Below are 19,877 nucleotides of genomic sequence, written 5' to 3'. Positions count from 1 at the left end.
AGTTGACTGTCTGCAAAGCACCACAGTACTTTGCTTTGTTACTATGAAACTGATTTCAGAAGCAACCGTCAATAGTTTTGTGTACTTGATGTCTCTAAAATAAACACAAGAAACAGAAAGATGTGATGGGTTGCCTAGTAACAACAAGATCTGCAGAAGGAAAAGGGACAATACTTAAACACAAAACAATCTGTGAAACTACAATCCCTGCTGAAATTAGCCTTTTTTTAAATCCACATTTCAGCTTTTAATGCTATTCATTTACTCTCCCTTTTTATAACAATGAAAATGATAACTGGTTAAAAAAAGAAAAACAAGCATCAAAGTACTAAAAGAAAGAAGTCCAAAGCTCTTTATCTGACCACAAAGCCCTCCACATAGTCTTCTCTTCGACTCACCCCTTCTCTCTTGTCTCTCTCCAGCGCACCGTGCATGAACTCCATGGACACCTCCTCATTCTCAGCCAGCCAGGCCAGCACAAACTGCAGGAACCAGCTGAAAACATAGAATCAAAAACAGGAGAAAAATTATCTGCAAAGGACTTCACTGGAAATTTAGTTGTTGTAGTGGACTTTTTCCCAGACTTTTCTGTTTGAAATATTGATCAGGATAAATTGCCTTGTATACTTTCTTTTAAGTTGATATAGGTGTAAAAATCGCTAAGCAATTAAAATAAAAATTATTATCCATATTCATCGACTTTGTTTACATGGATTTGAGTATCTCAGGTTTTTTGAGTATCCCGGTTTCTTTTTGTGCATGTATATGATTTCAGAAATTGGATATGAAAGTATCACAGTTTTGAGAAACCCAGTTTTGCTACCTGGAGAACTTTGAACAAAAAAAATAAAACAGGATTTCATGTAAGCTGTAGATGCTGCATAAACATGTTTGAATGTGGGTCGTCTCCACGTAGCACTAAAACTTTGGAAATAAGTCCAAAGACACAGCTTTATTGCTTTCCTTATTGTCTTGTTTGCCTATCACTGCACATGCAGACAGAGATGCTGAGCCATGCTGTTATCCAAGGAAAAAACACCCCTTTCTAAGCAAATTGGCCTTAATGCATCAAATGATGAAGAAGGTAACTGCACGGCGTAAATAGAAAAAAGATTAGCCTACTGTCTGCAAGAGCTGATGGAAGTGTTCTGCAGTTTTTATGAAGAACAAACTTTCCACAGATTAGGAAACAATTCCACCTCTACTTAGACACTGTTACTAAGTCATAACAAGGAGTTAAATCAGTCTGAGACTGCTTTTTCATCCACTGTTATGCATGGTTTTCTTAGGGTTTCCTCTAGTCAGAGAGGAAACTTACTCAGGGTGGTGCTTAAGTGAACATACCAATATTACCTTTAATTAAGTGCACTGTCTGTTACTCTGAATATTTAACATGAACAGTCAGAATCCACGTAGGATGTGGTTTTTACACACCTGTTGTGAATGCGGGCAAGAGTGGATGGCATGCGTTGTGGAAGTGGTTGGTAATGGTCAGAAACCCAGTGGGAGCAGGATAAAGAAGAGTCCCATGTAGGGCTCTAGGTTAGTGAAATAAGTCACTTACAGGATTGCTTAACTCTTTCTTTGCACCTCTGCTTAACTGTCCGGTTAATGATGATCACCTCATATTCATCAGAATTCAAAACATGTAAGCCTATTCATTCATTCTTTCATTCATTCATCCTGTATAACAACTTTAAAAACCTTCATACAGTTATGGCAAACAGCCTGAAAAAGAGAGAGTAATGTGTCTATTTCATGGATGTGTATTAATTATGACCCCTCATTGCAAAAAACACAAAATTCACAGATGAAGTTTCACAGATGCCTCTGCACATATGATCAAAAACTGGGATACTAGCATTTCCTATGTATACAGGGATATAGATAACTAGATTTCTCTGTGCACATGAAAATACAATATCCCCAATATGATTAAAACCAGGATAAGGCTCATGGCTGGGATACTAAAGTCCATGTAAATACACTGAATACATTGCTTTGAGATTGAAAAAAAAGTCAATATCTTTGTTTTAAATCAGTGACAAAACCTCTACAGACAGATGATCAACCAAGACAAGCTTGCCTTTGTCTGGTGGAGACAGGGAAAGAATGAGATAGATAATGATTGAGTAAAGAATGTCTTAATGTGTCTGTGTCTTACACGGGGTATTCAGGCACGCTGTCCGTGAAGGTGGGCAGGTCCTTCACATACTCGTTGTAAAGCCACTTGACCTTGAAGTGCAGGTTCATGTAGTCAGCCGTCTTACACAGTCTGTGCTTCTCATGCTCTGTAAAAACAGCACACACACACAAGACACAGGCAACAGATTTTTGAGATGGTTGCAGCTGTTGAAGTTGTGCAACATCTTAAGAAACACTTTAAAAACTGGAGGTGTATGTTATAAACCATACCTCATGAAGGCATTCTGAAATGACCCTTAGTCATGGAAACATGCAGGGATATTTAAATGGTGTTTTTTTTCTACCCTGATGCTCATTCTGATGAATAGACTTAAGTAATGGCCCAAATTAAATACCCTTCTGATACATATACAAAGCAAAACATACATAGCAATGGCAAAAGGAGTCTACATTACACTCCCTGCTCTAAAACCTAATTGTATGGTATCTAACTGATGCACTGACTGCTGTTAGTGCTAATTCCAAAATAGAAGATTTAGAGACAACTCCTAAAAAATTAAATGAACTTCTGTTCCATGTACGTAATTAGCAATGAAGGTGACAGGAATGAATGAATGAATGCATTATTTCTCAAAAACAAACAAAAAAAAAGTCCCATACATTAGAGATTCCTACACTCACTGATTATTTGCAAAGAGACTAAAGAAAGGTCGCATTTATCCTTGCTTTATGAAGTCATGCAAGGTTTGAAGATATTGCTTTATTGTGTCCTCTTTGTAAATTTACAGTTGTATTACAAGAACCAAAACCTTTGTCAGCAGCAGGCCACTGTGGATGAAAGGGTTTAACACTAGACTGTACCCAAGGAATCGGGGAATGAGTTCCTTGTAACACCAGAATTTTGGACTTATCTTTAAAGCATTGACCAACACTGTCAAAAAGATGCAGTTGAGTGCAGGAAAAAACCTTGTTAAACTTAGAGGGAGATCATGATTCAGGCCAAAATCATATGGGGCAACTGAGTTTTATTTTCTTCGGGACAAGACTACAAAGATTTTAGTTCAAAGTAAATTACAAGTGGATATGTAAGTGAGTATAAACCCAACAAAAGGGAACAGGGAGAAAATGTTGAATGATACTGCCACTTTAGGGCTTATTATGTGGAATTAAGCATTCATGCTGGATTTTTCCCAGTTCTTTCCCTATTTCCCATACCCAAAAAAACAAGATTATAACTGAAGTGAGTCATCAGTATGCAAGGAAACCATTCTGCAAAGACACCTTTTTAGCATCTAGCGATAATTAAATTTGATGTAGAGCAATATTTCTGAGAGTTCTCTCTGGATGCTTTTATATCCAGTAAGATACAACAATAAAATACAGACAAAATGACTCAAATGTAGAGTTCTATAGTTTTGATTTAATGCTTGCACATTTTATACTCTTGGCTCTCTCCATCTTCATTTTTTCTGTTATTTTCCAACCTTTATAAAGAGCAAGATCATGCCAAAATCAAAGTTATGTTGTAATAATTTGTAAAACGGTACATTACCCAAGACATTAAGTGGAGCAACTAAATTTTTCAGTACGCAAGCTGACAGGGTCTGGAGAGCAATGACATTCATCTCTTGTTGTCTAGTCTGGTATACGAAAGGAGATTAAAAATCTGCTATACATACAGTGCCTGTAAAAATAATTCACCCAACTGGATGTTTTATTATTTTACTGATTTTATAAATCAATCATTGTTAATATAATCTGCTTTTGTTGAAAAAAAAACCCTCTTTAATCTCAATGTGAAATCAGATTTCTACAAGGCAATGTCAACTAAACAAAAATAAGTGACTGCATAAATGTTCACCCCCTTTAAAGTGACTGACCTAACTCAACAAAGGTCCAGTCAAATGGTGCTAGTACTCTCACAGTTAGTGAAATGGGGATCACCTGAGCGCAGTGAATGTGTCTCAAGTGATTGTGATATAAAGACACCTGTTTCTTGAAGGTCTAGCCACTGGTTAATCAATATTCCTGGTTACCATTACACCATGAAGACAAAAGAACACTCCACGCAACTCAGAGAAAAGGTTATTGAAAAGTATAAGTAGGGAAAAAATCCAAGGCACAGTTCAGTTAAATCCATCATCAAGAAGTGGAAGGAATGTAGCACATGTGTAAATCTGCATAGATCAGCCGGTCCTTGAAGACTTGTAAAGGTAGAGGGTAATATGAATGCAGAAAAAATCTAGGAAAATTCTGGAGGACAATCTTATTCAGTCTGCAAGAGAACTACGGCTCAGGAGAAGATTCATTTTTCAGTGCTGTGATTGCAGCCATATGTGCATCTACTAAGTACTGACTTGAAGGTGGTGAATATTTATGCACTGATTTTCATTTATTGTACTTTACATATTTTATCTAATCGAAAATACTTTGTATGAATCTGTTTTCACTTTAATATTTGAGAGGTTTTTTGGAAAAAGTTATTTGTCAAAAAAAGCCTAATTATACTGACCATAATTGATTTATAAATTCAGTAAAGGGTAAAACATCAAAGGGGGTGAATACTTTCTATAGGCACTGTAGCTAAGGGATAAAATGGCACATTCATACAAACTCAAATAAAAATCTTACCCGCATAGAAATCAACTTTACGGATTCGAAATGTGGTGGGAGCTGAGATGGTGACAGAGTTAAAAGACAAGACAATGAAGGTTAAAAGAAGACAGAAAAGAGAGTGTGGAAAAGCAGAAAGAGAGATTTCAATGAAAGGCTTTAGAAATGGAGAAGGTAATGACAACACACTATTACAGGAACTGGAAAGTAGACTAGACATTTAAAAAATTCCAGAAGGTTTTTCAGTTATTAAAACAATTTTGGAATCCATCATCATTGCTTATCATTGCCTGATGACGATATATAGTACATGCCTCTATGATCAATAGTCGCTTTGTGTGTAAGCCAGTGGTTTGTGTTGAAGGACCTCAAGGCAAGCCATTCTTGTGTGCGCGCTACATCGTTTAATTTCCCATCAGCAATTTGAGCAGTGAGCGTGTATGTCTGAATCAAAAGGGAAGTGAATATCTCCCCTCCACTTATTCATGCACTGCAAATTATAAATTCTTGGTTTATCATATCTGTTTAGGAGCAGCTGTTCATCTGTTTCTGGTGAGTCTCAGCACAACTGTAAATAGTAAGTTACACAGAGGCTTCACTCTCATTTATTTTAGCAATAAGAGTTTTATGATACTGAGTTGTTACAAATATAAAACTTTTTCAGGTCTGCCCCCGACAGAAGTAACCAGCTGTTATATTGGATAAAGATGATTTCTGAGGCATTCCGGGAAATAAGGAAATCTAGATCAGATTGTGAGCTGCACTTGCATGCAGATATCTGTTTATAGAGATACATAAACCATCAGATTTGTGGTGATGGGGGATGACAGTAGCACAGGCTATATTCTACCTGCTTTTGCTCCCTCTGTGCTGAAATTTAATTTGCCAAACTACTTAGACTACAAATGTTCTACAAACTGAAACTTAACACATTATATACCAAACTAATGTAAAGGAGATAACAGAGAAATATTAAAAATCAGTACCACAACTGTTTCATGCATGTTGCTTAAACTACATAAAGCTAGATCTGCACAGGTTTTAAAAAGCAGCAAAAACAATGTTGCTACAGCTAAAACAAACTACCTATAGTCTTTGACATAAAACTAAAGTTTCTACTTTCCACTCGAGACACAGTCAGGAGCCAACTAATGAGCAGCTAAGCAGGTTGTAAATGAGATGGAGGAAGTGTCAAAGCAGGCTGATGATGATGGCTCACTCATTTGGAACAGCTGTTGATGCATTTATCTCAAAAAGTAGGCTACAGTATAATTTAGAGAGCTTTAGAGGAAATTAATCATCTTTTAGATCAAAGTGCATTTACTCGTAGTGCAGTAAAGTGTTATAAATGCCTTCATGATACGTTCTACAGTATTCCACCAAAAAGCTCTGTCCAGTTTAATACATTTATTTATATTTTTATGTGACCTAAGAGAGTTTGCACTGTTACAGACAGATTAGTTGGATCAATTGTGCTTTTTTTAATTTCTAAAACTAGAATTACAACGTTTTTTTTCTCATATATTTGCTTTGACTCTTTTAAATAGTTAACTTCCAGCTTAGCAGACAACACTGCTGCAGCTATCACAATACACTTTCCTCTGACTGTTTCATATTATCAGCTACAATCTGTTGGACTACAGTCTCACCGTTGTTCCAGCGGTAGTGATCAATTTTATGCAAAACTAGAAGAGATGACGGCAAGGAGAAGAATTAAAGTTGATGGAAAAAAATGGAAAGACAGTTTGAGGTATTACTTTTTCTCTTTCCTAATCACGCACACAGAAACACACACATACACACTGACTCTTACCTTCCAGTGCATATTTCATGTCCTGAGCGAACAGCATCCACATGACCTCAGCACTGACTTTTCCCACATTGAGTTCTTGAGGAAACCTAAAGAGGAGAAAAGTTAACACAGACAACAAGTATAAGTAACTTTTACAGTGTGTATGTTTGTGTATTAATATGCTGTTCATGCATAATTGGAGGTTAGACTACAAGTGAACATAGAATCAGAATGGTAGGTAACATTGTGCAAAGAGGTGAGACCTAGCCACCTTATTACAGTACATCACTCATTACAGTTTAGGGCGATTGAACCAATCAGAGTGGCAGCTCTGATTCCTTTTAAATGAGGTCCACTTGCAGGCTGGCACACTGGTACATCTAGATGATGGATTTTATCTTTCATTCTAAATGGACCAAACTCCAGTAAGCTCATTTAACTTTCCCTCCTGTTACCTGAATATCTGAAATCCCAGAACTAACTTAAGTTATGTTTCACTAAGGCATTGTCACAATATCAGAAACCATCAGAGTCTACGTTAACATTTCAACTTCATCATTTATTCAATATCAAGACATGACCACAGGATCAGACAAATCTATGTTAAGTAATGGTTTGTGTGCTCAAGTTCAAATGAAAGGAAGCATTTATTTATCTACTTTCTCTGCTGGAATCTTTGTAAATTTTCTCTAATGTGTGCCTAATAGACAAAGTGTAGTCTGTATTAAAATACGTTGGCTCAACTGTAGCCCTTATATAAATTAATATAAATCAAGGAGCATGTCAGTGTGTGCACTTTAGTTTACACAGTGGAGAGCTTAATATTGGTTGCCATCTATCAGCCCTGCTCTCCATTAAAAACTCAATTTGAATGATTCAGCAAATGCACTGGCATTAAATTGTGGAGTAGATGTGCTTTTGTACATCGTGTGTGAACAAGCTCAGTGGAAGTGCACATTGACCGCCAATGTATGCCTATCTTACTGACACACCCTGTAAAAAGCAGGATCATACTGCACAGCAGACTTTAAACCAGATTTCAGGTCGTCTGAGGCCATGTCTTTTTCTGCATCCTCTAGATATAAAAGTGCTGCCTTTGCACCTGACCACAACTTATTTAAAGACACAGACAGCTATCAGGAGGTCTGGGAAAACCGCTGAACAGCTGACCAGGCCGTGGTCATAGAGTTTTTTCTTTTTGTTTTCTGATGCCAGTTGTAGTTGCTGTACAGCAGGATTTTGAGTGGCTGAGGTGTGAGCCACTCTGGCCTCTAGCAAAGACAGCGGCTCAGAGTGCATCGCTGCCAGTGAGACTGGGCTGAATTCTCAGAAATGACGGCAGATACAAGTGATTTGGACTAATCTTGCTTTTGTAGAAATCTGATGGCTCATGCCAGCTTATTGTGGCATGAAACAAAAGTGTTTGCAGGAGAATTTGTGAAACTTAGCGAAAATGGATCAAAGAAAAGAGATGGGTGGTGACTCTTTCTCTTCTCACAGCTTGGAGTCACTTCACAACACAGCACAAGCCCCCACTTAATGCATGCAACAAGTGATCACCACAGATTTGTTTACCTTCTGTACACATAATGATAACATCATGACACACCTGTGACACGCAGCTGCACAGCACAGTCAATTATTAGTATGTTAATGTTGCTAATGCAAAAACTCTTGTAGATTCTTGTACTTCTAAACCTTATAGTTAATACACAAACAATCTGGGGCCTCAGTCAGAAAATAGCACACGATTAAGTCTGCCACACCACGAAATCATAGAAGCCACAATGACTGGGGCAGGAAAACAATTTACAGGAATGGGATACAAGTTGATGACCTGCTTGACCTACATGCACATAATTTGTGGGCATTAAGAGAAAGCAGGTTCAAGACAGAGAGCTTCTAGGCTTAAAACACGATACACGCCAAGGCTTATACTGTTATTAATGTTGCCTGTAAGAGAAGCCAAAGCATTGCAATAAATATGAGTACTATGTATATGCATGTTTCACATTATGTTCTCATGTTGTTTTAACATTTTGCTTACTGCTTGCATTTTAAAAAAAAGTCATATATAAATAAAGTTGACAATAATGATTATTATTATTATTTTTAATGTCAAGGCCAGAGTCGCTTTTAAAGGTGATGAGGAGCAGAAAGGTACCAGTCATGGTAATGAGGAGGAGATGGAGCAGGAGAAAAACTGAACAGGAGCCAGCAAAAACAGAATACTTGACAGGTACATGTGCAATGTGCAGGACTAGGTGCGCAATCACACTATAGAGAGATAAATTATGATTGAATCGGATATTCATCAGCCTAGCAGGTTGGTTGTTTCTGTGTCCCAGTATTTGCCCTGATTTGTCAAGTGTGAGTACCACTGGCCTTGAGTAACTTAGTGACTGCATCAGAGAAGAGCATTAATGGCTTTATGTGCAGAGGTGCTGAAACTAGCTTCAATTAATTTCTATGGACATAACCAAATATTTGGCAACATTCACAAAGCATTCACCCTGATATCAGGGTGTCCTCATCACTAAGTCCCAGGCGGAATTTCTGTCCCAGTGCATCCCTGGACAAACACAATCATGGGCGCTGTTTAAACATTATGTAAGCTGGGCATAAAAATGACCACTGCAACAACAGGAAAGACTCCTGCACTGCATGCCAACAAGATTTGTACTGGCCGTTAAAAAGGGTCCCAAAAATAAGACCTGGCTGCAATGATTGCTATAAGTAAAAATATCTGCCAATGGTGCAAGCAGTTTTTACTTACTGATGTCTTGAAATAGAATGAACTAAATTTCACAGATAGTGCATCTCATTTCGTGACCTCCAACAAGCACATTCTGCTTGCAACTTTGGGCAGTTTTTTATTACAAGCAGTGCAGGGTGTTTTTATTTTTTCTTATAACTAATAACTATGCATTATTATAATCATATCTAATAAATATGTATCTGGGTTTGACAAATGATCATCAAATCAATCATTGAAAAATGAATGTGGTTTTAAATAAGTGTCAATAGACATTTTGGACCAGAGATTACATAATAATAATTTGCTTAGATTTGAGCTTTTACAGTGTGGTAATGTCATCAGAAGGAAAAATTCAAGTAGCAATCATCGATGTGCTAAAAGAAATCTATCATGTATGTGGCATCAGGAGATAATATTGAACTTTGAGTAAAAGACACATTTTCCAGTCTAAATTATATTATAACCAAAGTTTAAAAAAAAAAGATTCTCCCACATTTCAGATCTAAAATACTCCAAAGAAATACTCATTAAAGTTGAGAGACATAGGAAGCATTAGTACTTACTGATTAATAATGGGCGTGTATGAATTCTTGTCCTCCTCAATGATCGACACAATGAGTGTGATGAGTTTAGGCCAGAAGTCCAGATTCTGGATGCTGGGCCCCTGCTCCTCTGGCTGACTCTCCTCTTTTTTCTCCTCCTCTTCTTCTTCCTCCTCTTCTTCTTCCTCTTCTTCTTCATCTTCTCCTTTAACTTCGCCCCCCTCCTCTCCTTCTGCTTTTTCCTTCTTCTTTTTCTTTTTCTTCTCCGGCTCAGGCTTCATGAAATACAAAAGAGATGTGAGAACTAGTTACCGGTTAAACAATGTTAGTAATCCTGTGTATCAGAAATAAGATGTTCCGAACCTGCAAAAAGAAACACATCTGAAATGTTGTGAGAACAGAAACAGTTGTAATTCAGCAAATGATCTGCACTGAATAATTTAGAGCTTTAATTATTCCTCTCATACTGAGATGGTTTGTTTTGAAATATTATGTCTCCTTGTTTATGTGATCACAGTCTCTACACTTCTTGGAGCTGAATCACAGATACATTTCTTCATTACCATGCAAAGTTGTGTTAATTTATACTAATCAAAAACTGCTTTATAAATTTGGACGCATTAACACGCAAATCTGTCTTTGCACAGTACGAATTGTTTGCACAGAAGAGTTGCTTGTAGTTTTGTCCAGAATGTCACTCCAGTACTTAAAAAAGGTGTCCTTGTCTGTCTCCATCGGGCTTGTAAAGATATATCAGAACATTCTTTCTGTATAAGTTAGACTTTAAAATGGTACCAAGCTGCAAAGTCTGAGGCCAAAACAAAATACCGAAAGCTTCATCCCTCAAGTAGCCATAAAGGCTGGTTTTTGAACTAAGTCAGTTCCCTGTAAGATTAACATATATTTAGGCTCTAACTTTCCCACACTGTGCAAATCAACATGCAAAATTATGAACATGTAGGACTGTCAGCAATTATTTGTGCAAACATATTCCTATCTTTTTTTTACCCCTACATAGAACCTCTAAATCTTACAAAAATAAACCTTCAACAGACTTTTAAATATCTGACTCTGAGGATGAAAAATTCCACGAAAATAAAAACGTAGTGAACATTTTTCAAGACTTAAACTTCCAGTCCTGACATTATTTCAGTGACTACTGTCAACTTGTTCCATGCTACAGATCTTCTCGGGTCCTGGGCAGGGATGCATGATATTGGATTTTTTTTTTGCTGATGTCTGATATGCCAATATTTACAAATTAATTTTAGCCACTGCCTTAGCTAATAAAGCCACCGCAGTTAACCTCTTGCCTTTTTTGTACTGCTGTTTTAATTTTCTAATAAAATCAGACAAAATATGGTCGCAACTCATTGACTATTTAATTCCCAAGGTAGTCAATAATAAGAGCACTAATCATGCTGATGCCAACTCACAGGTGGGACAGCAGGTTGGAACTGTCGATTGAAGAGCTCCAGACAGTTGTTGAAGATGTATTCGTAGGTGGAGTTCAGACAGGCTTTAACACAGTCTCGTACCACGTTGGCAGCCCGGGGAGGACTCTGCAGTTCCAAGACCTGCATAAGACAGGACATTGGAGAGGGATGTCAAGTCAGTTATAACTTTAGACCAAGGCACTCAACATATAGCCTACACAATCATACAACTTTGAACCTTTGGATATTGATAAAGTAGCTGTGGTCATCGAATGTGTCAGGCTTAGTGTTTATTAAGCCTGATGGTGCTAATCTAGCCTCATTAGGTCACAAGTTTTAATCCTGTCCCAGCACAGCTCATTTCTGGTCCATTGTATATGACTTGCTTTCTGCACTAAGTGATTCACCCCTCAATCCTAGGAATTTTCTCTCTCTTTGAGTGTGCTTAGCTACCTCTCACCAGGTAGTGGAGGAAAAGGGGTTGGTACCATGTGGGGTACTGTTTGTATAAGTTCTGTTGTGCATTTATGTGTTTATGAGGCATTAAGATACAATTATTTAAATAAATCTACAAAAAAAAACTCCAAGTAGTGTTTCTTATCTCAGTGAGAAAAGGAATTTAGTTTGTGTTAACCAGACAGAAGAAATAACCACAAGATAAATCAAAAGATGAATTTGTAATTACAAATAACTCAGATAAGTTATGTAGGGAAAAATGAGACTCAAGGCCTTTCTGTTCCACAGCATTTCTCATGCCTCAGTGTAAACGATCTCCACATAGCAGATCTACACTCAACAACTCAGGCTGACATTAGTCAGAGGTATTAATACACTCTGCAGATAATAATGTGAGTGTGTTTGCTCTTCTTTTATGCAACTGTGAAGTTTCTCAAGGTCCGACTTTATCTAAGAGAGAAAAAGCTACCTATTTTGGGCCTTTCCAAGGCAGCCATAGAAGGAAGATTTCCGGTTAGGACTAAAAATCTTTCAATGTCTGATTAGTTATGACTATTTTGGCTTGTTTTAAACCCAAAATGAACCATACAACATGATAACAAAAAGATAATCAGGTATGCCAGACGATGATGTTCTGACTTGATCAAAAATAACGAATGATAATTTATGGAGTTGTCCGAGTCAGCAGTTATTCATATAAACCATTAAGGATGTTCAGGCCAAGACTTCCCCTATCGTGTTGTTAGTTATTGTATGAAGCAGCTTCAGACACCACAATGGTGTTTAAGTTAAGGAACAACATTTAAGACAGGGTATTCTTTTAAGTGATTAGTTTTCTGGAGATCAACTGAAAGATACAGTAAGTTGCTGCAAGAGAAAAGGAGATGGCTTTTGGTACTGCATTTCAGACAATGCTTTTTAAAGTCTGGCTGCAAATGACATTAGTTTGGATCTTGCAAAGTTTGTGGTGTCTGTAGTCCAGATATGAAATCCCAAAAGTCTATCATTGTTTTAGCTTTAATTGTAGAAGTGGCATACGCCGTATTGAATTTTGGATCCCAGTGGGTCATGGGATACTTTTATCCAGTGCTATAAACAGCCATCTGCATGCAAGTGCAGCTAACAGTTTGGCCTTATATCCTGCCTTTCTGCTCAGCTCTTATTTTCCAAGTTGCTTGCATGATACTAGATCATGGCTTATTACTTGATGGAGTTTTGTGCCCTCAACTTCACCTGGGAGGCAGCAGCTGCATGGAAGTGATGAGCATAACCTCTCCTCCAATCACCAGTCACCATCGTATGAAGCGAGCTTGCTGCTTCTTCAGACAACTGTGCTTATGCTAAGCACAGCAAACAAAATCAATCCAGTGGAATCTCCTTAGCAAATTAAGAGACCTGCCAGGTTGTGATAGCACTTTCCTTTTAGGCAACACAAATACACTAGCTACCTGCTGGGCAGCCCATTGGCCCTGGATAACTGTAAGGCACCTAGGCATCATTAGCATTTTCCTTCCAGGTGACACATACACCTTATACTTGCTACCTGTTAGGCAGCTTCTTTCTTTCAGTTACCCACAACCAAAAGGCTGCCTCACAGGTAGCTAGTACACATAGGCAGCCTGGAAGGCAAAAACTATGCCTACCTGCCTGACAGTCATCCACAATTAAAGGGCAGTCAGTATAAGGAGTCTGGAAGACATTATCATGTCCATACCATGTCTTTAGCTACCTTGAAGTCAGCAAAGCTCTTTATGATAATTTACTAAGCATCCTGGAAGGCATCAAGATCCTTACCAAATAAATAAGCTTTACTTAATTTGCTAAGGAGATTCAGCTGGTTTGATTTTGTTTGCTTGTTTGTTTTAATCTATGACAATATTTCAGATTTAACTTAAGGTAGCTAATATTAATTAACTTGTGCTAAATATAGCAGCTAACAAGCAAATTGGCATAGTTGTCTCCAGCTTGCTCACTCATTATGATGGTGAGTGGTGATTGGATGAGAGGTTGAACTCATGACTTTACATGATTGGAAGGCGGTTGGAGGGCTGGACTTGCCTTCCAGGCAGCTACTCTCCTTCAGGCAAAGTTGAGGGCACAAAACACCACTGAGCTAGTAGGTCACCCAAAAGGCAGTTTTTGCTTAAATTGCTCCAGGACTACACCAGAAAAGTTGTTCACCTTACATATTCTAAGATTTACATTTCAGTCTTTAACAAAGTACTTTTGTTTGTAAGAGATCCATTCAACCTGTATCTTAATTTTACCTTCATCCTGAAGAAGGTGATGCTGGTGAGAAGATCCACAGTTGACTTGAGGTCAGTGAGTCGAGACTTGTTACTAGCTGGGAAGTTGTTCTGCAGAAAAACACAACACAAATGAGTCCATAAAATATTTGTTTTTGTTGATAACACAATTTATCTTCCTTTCAAGTCTTTTATTCCCTGTAATTTTTTCCTATTTTATTTGTGTTGCTTGTCTGTCTAATTTAGTTCATCTTATGAAGTTCCTGCTTCACCCATCTTAAATTTATGACTGCATAGCTGATTACAAGCAAACAGTCATAATGAATGCAAAGAGACTGGCATATGAGAACACAAGAAAACCTGCTGAGACCCAAAATTCAACTTAAAGAGAGAATAACAAACAACATCTGAGAGGCTGAGTAAAGGGTATTTTTAACATCAAGAGCATATTGGAGGAAATGAAGCTGCCAAATGACAGCAGAAGGTGGCAAAAATCTGTGAAAGACAACATTTGTCATTTTGGCAAAGATGATGAGTTGAGACCAAGTTTTTGTGTTCACATTTACACAGATAAACAGCTTCCTTTCTCAGTTAGTGAATGGAGAAGTAGTTAAATGTCATCTCAATAGACTGAGGTGATCTATAGACTTGAGTGCACCGAAGAAAAGAATTGAATGAGAGACTCACTCTGTACATGGAGAGGTCGATACGGAGGGAGTTGTGCAGCTGATCCAGAAGCTTTACAAAACGATCCCTCTGTTGGAAGAAAAGAAAAAAAGGCAGAGACATTCTGTTCAGATTCTTACCCTTGTTCATACAGTGAGAAAAACTCAGACATGAACAATTTGCAGCCCGTGTGTGTCTGAGGGTCTGTGTCTAAAAAAAATGTGTAGTCTGACACTGTGGAGAGGAACAAGAAGATTGGAAAGATGCAGAGAAAAAGAAATGTTTTGAATCAAAATAGAGAGCCAACTCTTCTGTATGTCTAAAAATAAGACCACTAGAGTATAATACTGTCTAGTCTAAAGGTCTATCTATCTCTGTCTATTGTAAAAGAAGGGTCTTTGTGAAATTTCATAATGATTATATGGACTTTATTCACAGTGTTTGATGTGGTTGTTTTTCTTTCCTTTTTTCAGAGTATTTTATTTTTTCTTTTTACATCCCTACTACTGTGTTTTTAGATTTATCTGGTTAAAGAATACATTAGGCAGTAGAGATGCACCGATTGTGAAAATTTTGGCCAGTACTAAAGTTTAACATAACAGTTTAACCAATGCTGATGCGAATTATTTCATCACTTCTTTCGGTATAAGCCTCCTAGTTTGCCATCAATTTCTGTCATTTTTGACCAGGAAAACAGATCAGAGTTTGTCTAACTGGTCACATCTTCTGCCCTGTAAAAAGTCTTTTTTTTCTAAATAAGCTACAAGATAAACCAGATGCCAAAAGATAACCATAGGTAAAATGGATAATATACTGGACTGTCATTCAGGGTTTGGGCTAGGCCCCTTATCTCCAGTGAAGTTTGGTCTTAACGCTTCATCATACCAAAACATTTTGGACAATGCTATGCTTCCAACCTTGTGGCAATAGTTAGGAGAAAGCCCTTTCCTATTCCAACGTGACAGTGCCTAAATGCACAAAGCAAGAACCACAAAGACTTGTTTTGATGAGTATGGTAGGAAGGAACTCGACTGGCCTGTTCAGGACCCTGACCTCAATCTGATCTAGCAACTCTGGGATGAACTGGTACCTCACAAATGCTCTACAGAATGAATGGGCAAACACTCAAGAATCTTGCGGAAAGCATTCCAAGAAGAATGGGGGCTGTTAAAGCTGCAAAAGGGGGCCAACTCCATATTAAAGTAAAAATAGTAAACCAATGGAAATGAATGCTAACAGAGTCTTAAGTCTTGTGGTAGCTATCAAAGAAAAACAATACTGGATGCCAACAGTGGTAGGGTGATGAGTACAAGTTTTACTCCAAGTGTTCTTGAATTTGAAAAATTTTAACTATTTGTGGGAAAAGGATGAAAGATTGAAATTTATTTTTTTCTTCGTCTCCTGGTTGTTATTTGCAGAGTGAAGTAAGCCATCACATTCTGTCTGTTCAAAAACTCTTTCCTGTCACTACATATGACCCAGTGTGGATGGAAAATAGCCAGTAATGTCCCTTGTTGTTGTTTTCATGTAATGTATCCAAATTAAATTAAGTTCAATTATATCCTTGGCTTGGCATGCCTGCCCTAAACACAGGGGCTCCTCCCTTCTTAATCAAGTATGACGTTTCTCCTAATTTCCACCAAGCATGATATTTTTAGTTCCTGATCAGCAGTGAAAATGTCAAATGAAAGCTATTTGCCAGATCCCAGTTGTTTGATCAATCTAAAACCATTCACATTTTTAATATAAGACAACATGGACAACATTATGTTGTATTAATAGTGTTATGTTATGTTGAATCTCCCTGCTTGAGCATGATGCCAGAGGAAAATGTCGGCCGTGTAACACTGATAAATGGATCACCATGAAGCAGAGACATATGATATGCATTTTTCTACAACAATGTGTAAGGAACTCCATAAAATTTAAAGGTGCTCTCCCAAATGTGTGCATGCATTTCAAAGAACGCCATCTGGAAGAGAAGCTGCTCTTCATCCTGTAGTAAAAAGTCTAGGATGTGATTTGGAAAGCAGAGATGGGGACACATGGACAGGAGGAGCCAGGGATCCAACAACTCTATGATCGACAGCCAACCCATTCTACCACCTAAGCGAGCAGAGGCATCCCCATTGCCTAGCTTTTAATTTATCCACTACAGTCCTCTTTATGTAAAGTATTTATATGTCATGCCAAGAAAGAAAACATAAATAGAGAGGGAGAGAATACGCTGGCGTAAAGGGAGTCACGACACAGCTGACTAACAAGATAAAATGAGTCTTGTCTGATGGAGAAATTGAGGGGGAGGAAGAAAGAGAAGCAGGGTTTCCAACTTCTCAAAAAGTTGGCAAAAGTTGCACACTAGTTTGTGAGAAAGTACACTAGAAAGGAGTCTAATAGGTATCAACACCAGAGTCCCTAATTGGCCCTATGTGATTGTGTAACAGCATAAAAGTCACTTTGAAATCAGTCACATACTTCAATCTTACATCTGCATGGAGCCAGTCATGGCTGCATTTACACATTAGTTTGTGTTGGTTTGAACACTGGGAAGGACTTCCCTTTGTTTTATCTTTACATAAAAGTGTGAACATTTGCCAGCAGTGACTGGCTCTAAAGAAAAATAAAAAATGGACAAATTCTTATCAACACTTGAAAGACACTTTTAACTCTGGTTTTGTTTGTGTCTATCAGTGTGTCCCAGGATGGCAGGAACAATGCAAACAATGAGTAATTACTGAAGAGAAAGCAGAGAAGCACAGCTTGTTATCCCTTCTTACTCATGAGAATTAAGAATCCAAGGAGAGGATGATTTGGATGAAAAATAAAAGAGCAGGAGGGAGAAATTCCCAAACACTCAAGAAACTAGACTACACGCCCAGGCTTAATAATTAGCAGAAACTAAAAATGTGTGGAGATTTTCACAAGCTGTAAATAAATCTCAGCTCTGTATTGATGACCTTTGTGGTTAAAACCCATAGATTATTTTTGTCTCGTAAATTTCTGTGATAAATGACTTATTTTATTGTTGATGTGTTGTTCTTCTGTTTAAAGTCAGAATTATAATGTAATTACCATTTACAGCAGCTGTGTGTCCTCTTTGTACAACAAAAAACTCAACATGGTTTCACCAGCTTTCTGACTTCACTACATTTAATAAGAATTTTTTATAACATAGAAATGGGATTTTTACCTTTTCTTTCTTTAGCTGTGCTTCCACCGAGCAGTCCTGTTCAGATTAGTTTGGTTACATACACAATTATTTGCATTATCACTATTTAAGGTTGGGGATGGTACAACAATAACCAATCTGTTCAGTTCTACTTTTTTGGGTACAAAGCCTATCTATCGGCAGCCTTGTGATTGATCAAAACAATCATCACTGCCAGTGAGAGGTGGCGTTAACAAATATTCTCCATCATTGACGGATTTTTTTGATGGATGACGGAAAATTTTGAAGGCTGTCCGGACTGGAATGAAGAGGATGAGCCTGTGTTACAGCGCAAACACAAACAGATGCATAGACCTTTTCCAATTTGCACACATGAACTATCAAGGAAGTTATTTAATCTATTTTAAAAAATCTTGTAACCAGTGGGCTCTTTCACTGACATTGACACCATAGATCAGTGAAAGCGTGTCTGTCTCCTTGCTGAAAGCTCACTGAGAGGCTACTGCAGGTGTCTCAGTACGTCACAGAGGGATACAGGTCGGCATGCAGAATGTTAAGGCCTTTGCACAATGAGTCCATTTCATGTTGTTCTTATCACGTCTCCAGAATTTTTGTTTTTTGTCGTTCCGTTTTTTCAGAACAGGTTTGATTTTATGCAAAATTTCCTATCTGTCCAAGTCATTTAAATGGGTGTTTGATGATTCAAAACAGCTCCTGCTGCTTCCACCTCACTTGCTCATCACCGCCCTCTCCTCCCCTCTCTCTTTCATGCACCAATCCTCTCTTTAAACACCAAAGTTTGATCATTTATTATGTGGATAGCAACCATAGAAATATAACAGAGATGGGTGAATGATGATTCAGATCAGCACCTGTTGCTTTATTCTCTCTTGCTTACTCACCCCCGTCCAACCATTCCCCACCCCCTCTCCCTTGCACCGAAACCTCGCTTTAAACACCAAAGTTTGCCTGTGTATTATGAGGACATCAACCATGGAAATATAAAAGACAAAGGTATACGTTTGTAGCCTGCTAACAGGTCATAACAGAGACTGAATTAAAAAGTTGTTCTCCATGATGAACTCCAGAAGAATGAGGCATACGCTGAAAAGAATACAGTCCACAGTTTAGCAAGGTGGTGGCTCAGTAATGCTCTGAGGTTGCTTTGCATCTTCTGGCACTGGAAACCTGCAGTGTGTGGAAGGCGAGATAGATTCATCGAAGTATCGGGTCATCCTAGGAGGAGATGTCATGTTGTCTGTAAGGAAACTGAAGCTTGGGTGCCATTGGCTTGGTTGCAGAAGTAGTCCTGGAAGATTCTACGATGGCCATCATAGTCGACTGACTTGAACCCCATAGAAAGTCTCTGGTGGGATTTGAAGAAGGTGGTTGCAACATGCAAACTCAAGAATAAAACTAAACTGGAGGCCACTGTACAATAGAATGGTCTAGGATTCCTCAGGAATGCTGCCACAAGCTGGTGTCTGGCTATGCATTTTGTTTTCAGCAGCCCAAAGAAGCAAAAGGGTGCTCTACTAAGCACTAAGGATTTTTGCTATGAAGAGGTTGAATCATTTCGAGACTGAAGAAGTCATTATAAGTTGCATTTTCAGTTGAATTTGGGGAAACCACTTGAAGCACTGCATTGCATGCTTTTGTTTGATTTGTGCTTTGCAAAAAGCAGAAAGTCTGTACATTTTCACAATAAACCTGATTTGCAATGGGAATTGCGATTGCAACTGTAAATAAACTTGCATTTCTGTAAACAATATTTTCACCATAACCCCTTCAACCTCAACTTCAACTCAAAATTAGAAGCAGGTACAGTACAAGTGAAAAACATCAGTAGTGACCTTTAAAAGAAACACAGTGTCATCATGTCTCTCCCTATGAAGGCCTTCCGTGTCCTCACAGCCTCACACACTTCCCTCATACATTCACACCTTTCACCTAAGGTAGTATTAACAGATGTTATTACCTCTGTCTCCTTGTCGCCTGCTCTCCACACACTGAGAAGATGGGTTATTGCTTCAGGTCGACTGTTGTCATATAAT

General features: G+C 38.1%; 1 protein-coding gene across 1 annotated transcript in view; it reads right to left on the bottom strand.

The window, feature by feature from the left end:
• LOC121509581 (protein unc-13 homolog B-like) overlaps positions 1-19,877 on the bottom strand; it is a 260,714-nt gene that overhangs the window by 55,966 nt on the left and 184,871 nt on the right. Inside the window, exons 23-29 of the mRNA XM_041787044.1 lie at positions 14,676-14,744; positions 14,010-14,099; positions 11,296-11,427; positions 9,872-10,008; positions 6,572-6,657; positions 2,165-2,291; positions 399-495 (exon numbers count right to left, since the gene is read on the bottom strand). Of these exons, the coding sequence (XP_041642978.1) occupies positions 399-495; positions 2,165-2,291; positions 6,572-6,657; positions 9,872-10,008; positions 11,296-11,427; positions 14,010-14,099; positions 14,676-14,744 (738 nt within the window). The remainder of the gene's footprint in view (positions 1-398; positions 496-2,164; positions 2,292-6,571; positions 6,658-9,871; positions 10,009-11,295; positions 11,428-14,009; positions 14,100-14,675; positions 14,745-19,877) is intronic.

Source organism: Cheilinus undulatus, linkage group 5, assembly GCF_018320785.1.
Source record: "Cheilinus undulatus linkage group 5, ASM1832078v1, whole genome shotgun sequence".
Lineage (NCBI taxonomy): Eukaryota > Metazoa > Chordata > Actinopteri > Labriformes > Labridae > Cheilinus > Cheilinus undulatus.
This window is presented reverse-complemented; position numbering and strand designations above follow the sequence as displayed.